General features: G+C 44.9%; 1 protein-coding gene across 2 annotated transcripts; it reads right to left on the reverse strand.

Annotated features, from left to right (window-relative positions):
* Nucleotides 1-276: 276 nt before the first annotated feature.
* Nucleotides 277-12,742, reverse strand: LOC120531918 (transient receptor potential cation channel subfamily M member 2-like). 2 transcript variants are annotated; one of them, XM_039757780.1, is made up of 5 exons: nt 12,672-12,742; nt 11,869-11,974; nt 5,556-5,657; nt 5,265-5,381; nt 277-4,894 (listed from the first exon to the last, which is right to left on the reverse strand). In XM_039757780.1, exons 1-5 carry the CDS (start codon nt 12,689-12,691, stop codon nt 4,769-4,771), a joined length of 471 nt encoding a protein of 156 aa, XP_039613714.1. In that variant the 5' UTR covers nt 12,692-12,742; the 3' UTR covers nt 277-4,768. The 2 variants fall into 2 exon arrangements, with proteins under 2 accessions (XP_039613714.1, XP_039613713.1); XM_039757779.1 differs by lacking the exon at nt 12,672-12,742 and adding an exon at nt 12,075-12,639.
* Between the last annotated feature and the right edge of the window lie 6 nt (nt 12,743-12,748).

Consider the following 12,748-nt stretch of genomic DNA (forward strand, 5'->3'; position numbering starts at 1 on the left):
CTTGTCCCCACGTCCGCCATTTTCATTTTGACACCACCCACCCCCTTCACCAGCGTATCCTCGTCAGACCCTTCTCTCCCCTTCCTCACGTGTGCCTTTGCTCGTCCTTGGAAGACGGGAGGAGAATCTGCCGAGTCCAAAGGGAAGCAGCACCGCTAAGCACTGCGCGGCCTTCAGCTGGAAGGGAAGCTCAAAAGACGCACCACTTCTTATTTTTTGAAGCTACCAACCTCCGTAGACATGTGGGCAGCCAGGAAGGAATGCGCATTACTTGTGTGTGTGCAGCTCTCGAAAATAAAATGACTTTTCATTACAGCCCCGAGTCAAGTTTCTCTGGAACCGTCCGTCTATTCCAGCTTTTCCCAGACTTTTTCTGTTCACAACCCACTTAATGTTTCCAGAGTTTTCCATGGCGCCCCAAGTTAAACCCTGGTGTAGTTTATAGTTCTATACACAGTTGGTGGATTGGCACGATTAGTTATAAAAAAATTTAACTCAAATATTTGCAATAGTTTTTAATCAGTTCCTCTCAGAGGTGCACCATATGGTTGAAAACAAGGCCAATTTTTCCGATTTAGTGGACTGTGACGATTGACCGTTTCAAATTGAGGTTGTCGTACATTGTAATTTATTCAATTCAAAGTCATTTATATTCTTTGTACACTTAAATTAATATAATTGTTAAGAACCAGCAATAATCTTTTATTGGAAAAGATTCAAACAAACATACATCACAAAAAATCATTCATTCAGGTCTGTTCTCAGAACAATAGCGGTTGGTCCTGTCAGTGGCACATCAGTTATTCCTAGCACTGGAGAAACACTTCACTTAGAAAAGGGGTCGGGTAGTGCGCGATTATTATTATTTCTATATATTTTTAATTATTTTTGGATTTGTTATTGGTTGTTATGTCCAATACTGGAATATTTTGCAGAACCCCTGTAGGCCAGTCGTGGCGCCCGGCCGCACAGTTTGGGAACCGCTGGTCTATTGAATTAACTCCAATATCACTTAACAATGAATTCATTCAGTTATTTATTTGGCCGATGGTCTCATTGGATATCACCTTAGGGTCGGGCACTTTGTCAATAAATGCAAGTCCAACTCAACCCCAATGTGTTCATGTTCAAACAACAAAGCGTCCAAGCAAGCAGTCACCAGAACTTACGGAGACGAGTCTACACGCCTTTGAAACACAAACCTCTGCTCTTTGGGAAGCAAACGGCTCAGGGATTTAGGACAAAAAAAATTAAAAAATCAGACCGAACAACGACCTGAACGTGGCGTCGACATCTCCAGCTGCGGTAATCAGAGCCACAGCTGCAACTGTTTGCCAGGTCAACTTCTGCTCTCTCTTACTGAACGTACGTCTGGCGTTTGAAACAACGGCGATCTTAGTTATTGAGTGAACACCTCCAGCTCTGGGGCGCTCCGAGCAGGCTGTGCTGTGGCCATTTCTGTCAGCACTGGTGGCGATTTTTCATGTTTCATCTCCTCATACATTTGTGAGCTTTGACCAGCTATATAGTTTGTTTTTTGCAGTTCTTTTAAAGTTTATTTATTTGCATTCTCATGAAAAACAAAATGGCATCCTGAAAGGAGATGCCATGTTAAGTGGATTTTGTTTAGCAGGTGTTAATGGCAACGTCGGGAGGTCATGAACAAGGCGACTGTAAGGCTCACAGGGTCCGCACTCACACTTGGATGGTGTCGTTACACACTCAAAGTCCAAACTCGGCCACTCCAAACCGTACTAGCCTTCAGTTTCTTATCTGCTGTCCATTCAAGCTCCCAAGTTAATGGACAAAAACAATTAAATTAGTCAAAGAGGATGAAACATCTCACACACACACACACACACCGAAATCCCTGATCCCAGTGCAGATACAAATATTTACAGTGAGAGGGGAAACAAAAAAAGAACATGAAACGGACTCAACCTCCCTCGTCTTAACCATGAAACAAAACGCTCATCCTATACCTGCACAAAGTCCGACATGAACACACGGCAACTGCACAGACTGGGAAATGGATGGAAGCCAACACAAGTGGCAGATGAAGTGACAGCAGGGACACAGTCCAAAAAAAACGAACCAAAACAGTCTCACCGGTCCAGCAGCCATGGGGAGTGGAGAAAGGAAAAGTCCAAAACGTGCGACGGGATGAGAGGCGACGATCCGACTTTCCATTCAGTGACACAGCGTTTGTTATGACAGATCTCTCTTTTTAGGTTTCCTTTACTCCTTCATGAAATTCACGGCCTTCACTTTTCGTATATGGAACCTGGAAACAACCGTAAATCTCCACCTCGAGAAAATGGTCAGGGGCTGTGATCTGAGAGGTCCAAGCAGATGCAGAGAACAACATCTTCAGGTGTGTTTTTATTTTAAATTTTATATCAGGAAAAAGTCGGCCAAGCACAACACTTATAAGCATTGAACAAACAGAGCTGACATTGCATGTAGCCCTGCTACAAAGTCACTCCCTGGGGTCACTTCCTTGTCCGAGGTTGTGGATTTCTCAAAAGAAAAACTTTCTTTGCAGTTTTCTACTCTTTAGTGTCCTGAGTCAGCAGGAAAAGGGATAACTTGTTTAAGTTAAACTGGAAGATGTGTGCAAAAAGCAAAAACAAACAAATAAAATGAAGCGACCAAAACCGGGGTGAGAGTCGATAGTCAGGCAAGAAGTCGACAAACCAGGCAAGACATGAAAAATAAAATCACAGAAAACTGAAAACATCCGAGAAGGTTTGTTCCGCAGATCACATAAGGCTCAATGACAAAGGCAGACCTTTGGCCCCGCCTGCGGATTCATTTGAGGTCACGACCCAGGAGACCACGCCCCTAGAAACGCGGGAAGCAACCCTGACAACGATACACAAAAATGGCTTCCATAACAGGAAAAGAACATAAAACTTTCAGCCCTAATCATGACATGTGGTACCCGATTCCTTTTTCAACTTTGGCTTTAGGTTTACAGTTTTTGATCTTTCGGTTTGGACCTCGGCTTCATTATTTTTGACACCTGATTATCTCCTGATTCTGTCATTGCCTTGTGGCACAGAAATGTTGACAGCTCTGAAGACAACAGGGGAACACACATTTTGGACTACAACATTTTAATAGGACATTCGTGAACGGGAAGCAAACAAACGATTTGAGGGGTCTTCTGTAAAGACGTGCCATGTGGTAGGTCCTGGGGATGGAGGAATGCCTGTGGAGTTTAGTTTTGAAGCCCCTCGAATTGTTCAGTGCATACAGAGTTAATGCTCAGTTCTCGTTACTGTCATTGTGAGTATCAGTCAGGAGAACAAGCAGATAATGTGTGCCAATAACGATAGCGGAGGCCAAAAATCAGCCGATATCATCAGTCAAGTCCTAGTCTCTTTTTTTTTTTCCCCAGTTTTCTGGACTAGCGCTGGTGCAGGACGCTTGGAAGAACAGCTGTTTGGTCACAACTCTTCCATGAAGACCACTTCTGATAATACTTCTCCACGGCCCAAGGCCAGCCATTTCTGCCAGTTCTGAGCCAATAGCAGGGCGGCACTTGTTCCAGTTTTTGGACGGACTCGAGCTTGATGTCTCTCTCATGTGCTGCACTCCATGGCTAACCACAGCATTTCTGATCTCCCTCCTCGCCCGTTTGTTTGTGCTTCTGCAGAAGAGCTTGGGCGGGACATTTGGAAACGCCAGCATGCTTGAGAGATCTCAAGGACGTCGGATGAGCACCTCGTGTCTTGTCACTATTCTCACTTCCGCCGTGGTAGAGGCTGGCAGGTTCAACTACCGCATCTTCCACTGGCTTTCCTTGCCCAGTTTTACTCCTGTGGTCTCCATTTCAGTTCATCCCTTTGGCTCAGCCTGCACTTGATGTTATTTATCATTAGCACCTTCATCAAGGGCCTGGGCTGCATGTCTACAAAGATCTCACATTTAAAAACGGTCAAGTGCTCTATTCATATCTTAGTTTCTTTCTTTGAGGGCATTCCGATTTTAGCTTGTTGCTCCACTCCACTCCAGAAGACATTAAATAATGCGTACATCTGAATACTCGTTCTGCCATGGATTTAGCATCAGAGGAGACCTCACAGGATCACCTAATAATGCACAGATTGCAGGGAATGGTTTAAAATAATGAGACCACAATGGGGCACCACTCGATAGAAGGATGTGTGGCACACATTTGAAGCCAATGGGGGCACCGTGGTGCCACATCACCTTCTCTGGAGGTCTACACATTCACAACATGGGGTCGGCTGGACTGCTCCTCTACCAGCTCTTGTCTAATTCCCCAGAAATGACCATTTGGATCCTGCGACCACTGAATGTCTAAAAACAAGCCTCCATTTACAGAGTATGGCTCAACCACTCATGATGGCGAGCAGTAATGAGGTGGAACTCATCCCCCTGTTTAAGAACCGCTTTAATAAATATATTTAAAAGACAAACTGGGGCCAGCAAAGGCGCTTTTGGTTTTGCACGGGCAACAGTACTGAGCGTTGGCGACTCTGTCTACATAAACTAAAAGGTACCAAAGCCGTAGAGAACTGAAGCCGGGCATATCTGTTGATTGTCAGCGTAGGCACATGGGTGAGGGTATTGGCAACAGGGAGCACTTGGTCTTTCACCAGGCGTCACAAGCATCTCCTAAGAGAGCCTCACCCTGTGTTTGAACCCAACTGAAGTCCATGCAGTTTCTGCTATGCCACCGCCTCATTGCCAAAGTCAAAGAATGAGGGCAGAGGCCGGAGCGGCTTCACCTTGTGGCTCAGTAGTGCGCCTGGTGCTGCTCGGCCACCTTCTGCAGAATGTCCCTGTGGGTGGCATAGAGGTAGTTCTTTCGGTCGGCGTCCTGCCAGGCAGTGGCGATTTCCGCTTCAGTGTCTCTTTTGTCCTACAAGAGAAAGGAGGACCACATGATGGGGGGGGCAGCCTGTTCCTGCCACACCACATCATCCCTTACGAGTCCAGAAATGCAGCGGATGCCCGTTACTTCAGCTGTGGTCAGTCTAATCTCAGATGTCCCCAATACAGTAAATAAAACTTCCCCGAAGGTGACCATACAGACTTGGGGCGGCTACAGAGAAATAGCAATGCTCAAAGTTCTAATGCAGATTAATTGGGGTCTGCACCTCCCTGAACCACCAGCCCAAGGTCAGAAATCAGGCAGAGCACAGCTGGGGTACACACTGGCCGTACTTCTGGTAATTCATAGGAATGATTGGGAAGCCAAATAAAATGAAAAAAAAAAAAAAACCACTTACAAGTTTCTTGAGATCAGCCAGCACCTCGCTGTCCTCCTCAAAGTGAATGTTGATGGCGGTGGTCTCAATCCAGGCCTCGTCTGTGTTTCTGGCATCATCCACGTAGCCTTTGTAGACCTGAAAGACACCAGTCGGGTGAGAAGAGCCAAGAGTTGCAAACTCACTCCTGACCTGCGATCACCGTCGTGTAAATCACAGACTGGGCAGGAGAGCACAAAGGGGGACGAGCACCCCTCCTGAAACAGGAAAAGTCTGGAATCCTAAAAGACAGACAGACAGAGAATATCAAACCTCCTTGCCGCCACTCAGCATCTTCGTGATCTGCCTCTGGAGAAATGGACTCAAGATCCCCTTCAGCCTCAAGGGTAAGGCTTCACCGGGCTGCACCAGGCCCTGCCGAGACACAACAGGAAGACAAGGACATCCGTCAGAAGGTCAGCCCCAGTGCCCCCTTGGAGGTGCCATTTTGTTTTTGTAAGCTGCCCCTCCTCCCCCAGCAGAGGACACCCAAGACAGTGAGATGGCAAGTCTACGGTTTACTGTTGACGACCACTAGGTGGCATCATTTTGGACAAGATGTAGCAAGAGAGCCCCCTTGTGCCACATTTACTGAAGTTCAGGTCTAAGATGAGAACAGTGCTCAGTCTGTGGCACTTTGGACGCTAGGTGGCATCACAACGTATTGTGTAACATTCTGATTCCTCTAACCTTATTCTTTGGCTACTAGAGGTCAACAGGGCCAGGGCGGAGTGCGTGTTCTACTTTAGGTGCTCAAAGCCCAATGTGTACATTTGAGAAGGTTGGCTTATTTTTTTTAATATTAAGGGCCATTAAAGCCCACGTTGTGACATTTACTATTTTTTTTTAACACTGCATGGCATCAATTAAAGTAATGGGTGTAACTTACTGTTCTCTGAACACAACGCAGCACATTTACCGTATTTTAGACTCAAGATGGCACCAGGGCTCAGTATGTCATACTTTGGACACTGGGTGGCAGCACAACCAATTCACATTTTTATTTTTCAGACCAGGGTTTCTGAAACTATGACTTGTGACCCATTTGTGACGGGTCACCATAAGGTTGTGTGGCAACGCTTTCGGTTCAGTTCTGCTGCTGCTGCTACACTCCACCATTACCAGCAGTTACACTCGGGTATGATGGCGTGTTTGCAACAAGCGGTGGACGAGTTAACCCAGAGCTGACGATAAATCAGTTAAAGAGGAAAGGACATGCCAGTCTAGTGGAAGGAATATTTCTTTAAAAAGAAACAAAGAACACGTTTTCAATACAGTTTACTTAATTTCAGGGGCCCAGCGGCCTACGTTAGCTGATGCAGAAGTCCGGCTGTGACAGCAGTGGTGTATGTCATGGAGAGCAGGTCTGTGCCACATCGCATGTTCACTGTTACAGCCACAAATCTGTGACTCGGACAAAGACGTCTTGCAATAACTTTAGAAGTAGCTTCAGGCTTTAAATGTGGTTGAAAGCGGTTGTGGAACTGGACCCGGACACAGACAGGCGGACAACGGTTTCTCACCCAACACACTCATTTTATTTACAGTACTATTTACAATTATTTCCGTGCAACCCAGTGCCTCCAGCACCGATCCCCCAAAGTCCAGGCCTCACAGTCTCCAAACGCCTTCCTTCTGGCCGCCTCCACTCCTCTCTCCGAGCTCCGTCCTCTTCCACCCGAAGGGAGGTGGCCCGGATGGGCTTCAGCTGCTTCCCAGCAATCCTCTGCGGACACACCCCCTCCGGGTGTCCCCAGTCTTCTGCCCCCCGAGCACTTACTGGTGTGGCGGAAGTGCCGAGGTCCAGGGTTCTTCAGGCACCAGGGCACCGCCTGGTGGTGGCCACGGGTCCCTACGGGGTTGGGCCCCCAACACAACCAGGGCGGTCGCCCCCTCGTGGTCTGGAGGAGGCACAAGCCCTCCTCTGGTCCTCCTGGGTGTCCTGGCTTGGTTCCACCCCCAGCCGCATGCCACATGGTTCAATAAACCTCATTCTGCTGGTAGTGTGAAGGACGCATTTGTCGGACCATCGAGAACCGTTAGGACACCACAGAATATCACAAGGACGATGCAGGCTGTAGAGCGGAGCCCTCGGCGATTCTGTAGGGCTAAACAATTCAAACTGGACTGTTCACCAAAGTATTTCTTTTCCGCCCCGTCACCCATAAAAATACAAATAATGAATACAAATCTGTTCATAATAATAATGAATCTGTGTGACTTAACTGTTATTGCAGTTTACTGAATTCTCAAATAATAAAATCTGAATGTTGAAACACTGGCTTAATTGGCACTTTTAAGAAAGTTGTGATTCTTTCTCTCTCTACCACTTTATTCTTTATGCAGCGCGGGGAGTCAAGTGACAAAAGTTAAAGTGACCAGTTGGAGCGTCCTTTTGAAAATCGTCACACTGTCTCACCTCAAGCACTGTGAAGAATCGATTTCTCTCAGCTTTACTAAAGCATTGACACTGGCAGTATACGCCTCAGAGAACAACACCCAGCTTTGAATGAGAATTATTGTTTTATTAACAATACACATATTTTTGATCTTTTTGCTTTCCACTTTCCTGCCTTGCGCCCTGTGTTGGCTCCAGCAGACCCCTGTGACACCCTGTGTTAGGGTATAGCGGGCTGGAGACTGACTGACTGACTGACTGACTGACTGTTACTAATGTTTATGTGAGAAATGGGCTTGCATGGAAGAAAAACAACATTCACTCTTTATTAGGATATGGAAATTGTGATTTGTCTCTCTTTGGCTCTGCTGTCATTATGGCAAGAAAAAAAATCTCTTCTTGGGTGCCAGCATGGTATCAATTTTCTTATTTAGGTCTCCAGATTAAACATTTAACAACTTTTATGGGCACTGATCACATGGTGTCACTTTGTGTTCTGTGGACAATAAGCAGGAACACAGCCATTGTGTCACAGTTACTGTATTTGAAATACGACATGGCATCACGATCAAGATCCTTTATTCGTCACATACAGTTAGTTATACACCAGTAAACCCCTCGAGAATCCAAGAATGGCAACCACTTTCTGTTCCGTCCGATCTTTGGAGGGATGAAAAATCATGGAGAGTGGGAGCGTCCTGGGAAAGTTTTAATTTAAATATATTTGTACTAAAAAATTAACCAATTTATTACAACTAAAATTGAAATTTAATTGTTATATCATTTAAGTCCAAATTGTCTTTGAGTTGCTGCACTCATAAGTAAAAAAATATCGGAGTGCAAAGGTTTAAATGAAGTAAACTAGAAACAAAAAAATCATAAAATGGTAAATTCAACATAGTTAATCAAAAATGTCCTTATGAACAACATTTTTGGTAAAGATGGTTTCCTGTCTTTGAATCAGCTCTGCCTGGTATGGAGTTGTTAAAACCTTCACTTTAACGTCACACGAACGCCGGACTCTTGAAAAGGCATCATAAAGTTGTCCATGTCCAAATGCAGGCTCCGATAGGGAGATCCCTACAGGTTGTGGTGTGTTGTTTGGGCGCCACCTACTGACTCTGGGAAGCCGTTGAAGTGACCATGGCGACGGATCCCGGTTTGGAGATCTACAGTACTAAACGATGGTGGTATATGCGCTGGTGTGCGCGTTCGCGTTCGGGCGGCGGTTGTATTGTGCACGGCTTGCTTCTGGTCTCTGGCATCCGTGCATACAGCCTTCGGTTAGTAATATAGATATATAGTTATACAGGACAACACGCAGTGAAATGCATCCTGATCTGCTTATCAAAAATTGTGCCAAGTTAGAAGAATATCAGTTTAACAAAAAGTCATATAGATTGAAAGACGACAATATAATAGAACATAAATAAATAAGTAAAATTAAGTGAAATAAAGTAGAATTAAGTGTTAAGGCAGTGTTTCTCATACTTTGGGGCGCCCCGCCCCGCCCCCCGAATAAATGAACAAGACATCAAAATTAATTTTTGACATTTTTATTTCAAATTTAAATTTGCAAGCATATAAATCACAACGAATGCATTAGATAGATAGATAGATAGATAGATAGATAGATAGATAGATAGATATGAAAGATAGATAGATAGATAGATATGAAAGGCACTATATGATAGATAGATAGATGAAAGGCACTATAGATAGATAGATAGATATGAAAGGCACTATATGATAGATAGATAGATAGATAGATAGATAGATAGATAGATAGATAGATAGATAGATAGATAAAAGACAGATAGATAGAAGATAGATATATGATAGATAGATAGATAGATATGAAAGGCACTATATGATAGATAGATAGATAGATAGATAGATAGATAGATAGATAGATAGATACTTTATTAATCCCAAGGGGAAATTCACAAATATAACTAAAGTTAAAATAAAACCTTTCTAAGGCATCGATCTCATGACTAATATGTGCCCGCTATATCAGGTCTGGTTTGATATTCGAGATATCGAGACGCTCTGAGCTCCTTTTCGATTTGAAGTTTGTTTCTTTGACGAGCGGCGGCGCCACAGCTGCTGCTTTTATAGTCGCGTATTTTCAATCCAGGAAGTTCGAGACGTTATCGGTATCTGTCGCCAACATTCGGGTACCAGTAGATCACCTGCACCACCTTGGCAGCGTAGTCAATATTGCCGAATTGAGTTCAATAATGTACTGCGTATTCGGTTATTTTCATGATACAACTAACAGCGGTATAATATTTGTACACGCAGATCGATTTCATCGGTGTCCTCGTGTACGAGATTTTTAATAGTTAAAACATATTTAATCGTTTCTTTATATAACAGAATTAAATAAGAATAAATCATTTATTCTTTGTTTTTGGGATTAGAATTACTACCAGAAACCACACAAGGCATTTTAACAGTTAAAGCACTTTAAAAAAAATAAAATCGCAAATATTTCATCAAAGTTAGCCAAACACGTGCAAATCTTATGGAAGTAAAAAGGATCGGACACGGCGACACCGCACGAGTGTTATACCGGTGTCAGTTGTATCCTGGGTTATTCTCATCTATTATGTAGGGGGCACAGAATTATAACAGGTAGAAAAAGGGGGCGAAATCCGAAAGTTTGAGAACCGCTGAGTTACGGTGCAGTAGTGCAGTGATTATTAGACAAGTGCAGAGTTAAATGACAGACCAATTCCAAAACAAGGTAAGGGTAGACATCAGGGTGCAACTTACAGTCCAGTCGGAGTATGTGGAGGGTCGTGGATGAGATGGCATCTTCTGATTTAACAGACTCTTCCCGAGTCTCTCTGTCCTGGCCAGGATGCCACAAAACCTTTAGCCTGATTTTCACAGATGAAACAGCCTATTGCTGGGATGAGAAGAGTCTTTGATAATCCTGAGAGCTCTGGTCCTGTGTCTTCTGGTGTAAAATGTCCCACAGAGATGGTAGAGATGACCTGCAGCAGCGTTCCACTGCACAGATTGCTCTCTGTAGGGCTTTACGGTCCTGAACGCAGCAGTTTCCAAACCAGGATGTGATGTTCTGTGTCAGGATATTTTCCACAGCGCCAGAGTAGAAAGTCTTTAGAATCCCTGAAGAGACCTCCAACTTCCTAAGCTGTCTGAGATGGTAGAGTCTCCGCTTTGCCCTTTTGGTCTGAACTTGGATGTGTTCAGACCATGTCAGGCCCTCAGAGAGGTATTTAAAACTGTTCACCCTTTCCACTGGAGTTCTGTTAATGATGAGGGGCTTATAGTCCTGCTGAAGTCCACCACCAGCTCCTTGGTTTTACCGACGCTGAGCTGGAGGCAGTTTTCCCTGACATCACAATGTCAGGTTCACAACTTCATCCATGTAGGCCGTCTCATCGTTGTTCGTAATGAAGCCCAGTATCACCATATCATCTGCAAACATCATGCTAGTGTTGGAGGAATAGGTGGCCGTGCAGTCATGGGTGTAGAGGGCGTACAGCAGGGGGCTAAGAACACACCCTCGTGGAGCTCCTGTGTTGATGGTGAAACAGTTACCAACCCTCACTGCCTGTGATGAAGTCCAGCACCCACGTACACAAGCAGTAGTTGAGTTGTTAACCCCATATTGGTGCCCAAGAGGGTGCATTCAGCTCTGACAATTTGAATTTGGTAGCTATGATGCCATCTGAAATTTTTTTATTACCTAATGATGGCCGCTTTTTCAGGTAGACCCCACCCCAAACCCAGCCAGCCCCCATTACCCCCCAAGAATGGCTGCCTTTGTCTGCATTATGTTAACTTCTATTCGTTTTGGTTACTGATTTGTTGAACCCTTGCTTTTCCAGCTTTGCCTTCCTCTTCTCATAATTCTGTCCATGTTTTTTAATAGAGATCTCAAAATAGTTTACTGTATTTGACACAAGCCGGCACCAGAATGCTGTCTATCTGCCATTAGTCAGTCGTTCAACTTTCATCAGATCTGTCCTGCCACATTCTGATCGTATGGTAACCATGGGGGGCACAGAGTGGATGTCTGGGCAGCAGGGCACTGGCTATGGCACGGTATGTGTGACATTCTGAAAATCACTTTGCCACTCTTAACACACGTTTCATCAGGTGTGAAAGGCGCCATATCACAAAGAAATTCATTTGAAATGTTTAACTCACCCCTGGAAATGCCCACAGCTCGTATTCCTTGCGCTTTATTAAGAAGTACTGCATCACTCTCTTCCCTGCTCTTGTGCACACCGTGCCATCCGAGTTCCTCTTCCAACTAAAAGTGAGCCACAGACAAACAAAATGAGACAGGTTAGCAGACCAGACCTCGCAGGGAGGATCTTAACCTTAACATCATAAAGTGGGAGGCCACCCACAGCAAATGGAGCAGCTTCATCATCACTGGCCAAGTGCAGGAATCGCACCAAACTGCTTTCATGGCTCCGTTTATACTGTATTCTTCATTGGGCAGATGCCCGATTTAAAGAATGGTGCAGGCGTCAGTGTTACCAGGTTCAGATCTGTCCTGTTCCCCGTCACACCTGGGGTTTTCATGTTCTACCCGTGTCTGTTGTTTACTTCACTACGCAGATCTTAATTTTCCCTCAAAACCCAACCATTTGGCCTTGTGTGTCCCAGGATGGTCTGTGTCCTGCCTTGCACCTCATTTGTGACATTTATCCTACATTAGATGGCATCTAAAACTGAAAACAGCAGCAGAGCCCAATGTGCTCCAATTACCGTACATCGATATAAGGTGGTGCCAAAGTGCCATCATATTTACAGCTCTTCAGTCTTTCTCAAGTCTTCATCAGCAGACCGACCTGCAAAGCCAACTTTAGGGTTTTCAAAGAAAAATGGATGAAAGGACCCTGCCACCCCAAACGTGTGCTTTCAATAAATTCTTGAAGATGTCAATTTCCACCCATTCCATGCCAGCTCAGCACCTCATCTGGTCTGCCTTTCCCTCTTACCAGGTGACAATCAGATCCATGGAGTAATTTGGTCCCAGATGGTACAGCTTCCCTGTCCCAGTCAACCCCGTCCGTCC

Source organism: Polypterus senegalus, chromosome 6 (assembly GCF_016835505.1).
Source record: "Polypterus senegalus isolate Bchr_013 chromosome 6, ASM1683550v1, whole genome shotgun sequence".
NCBI classification, from domain to species: Eukaryota; Metazoa; Chordata; class Cladistia; order Polypteriformes; family Polypteridae; genus Polypterus; species Polypterus senegalus.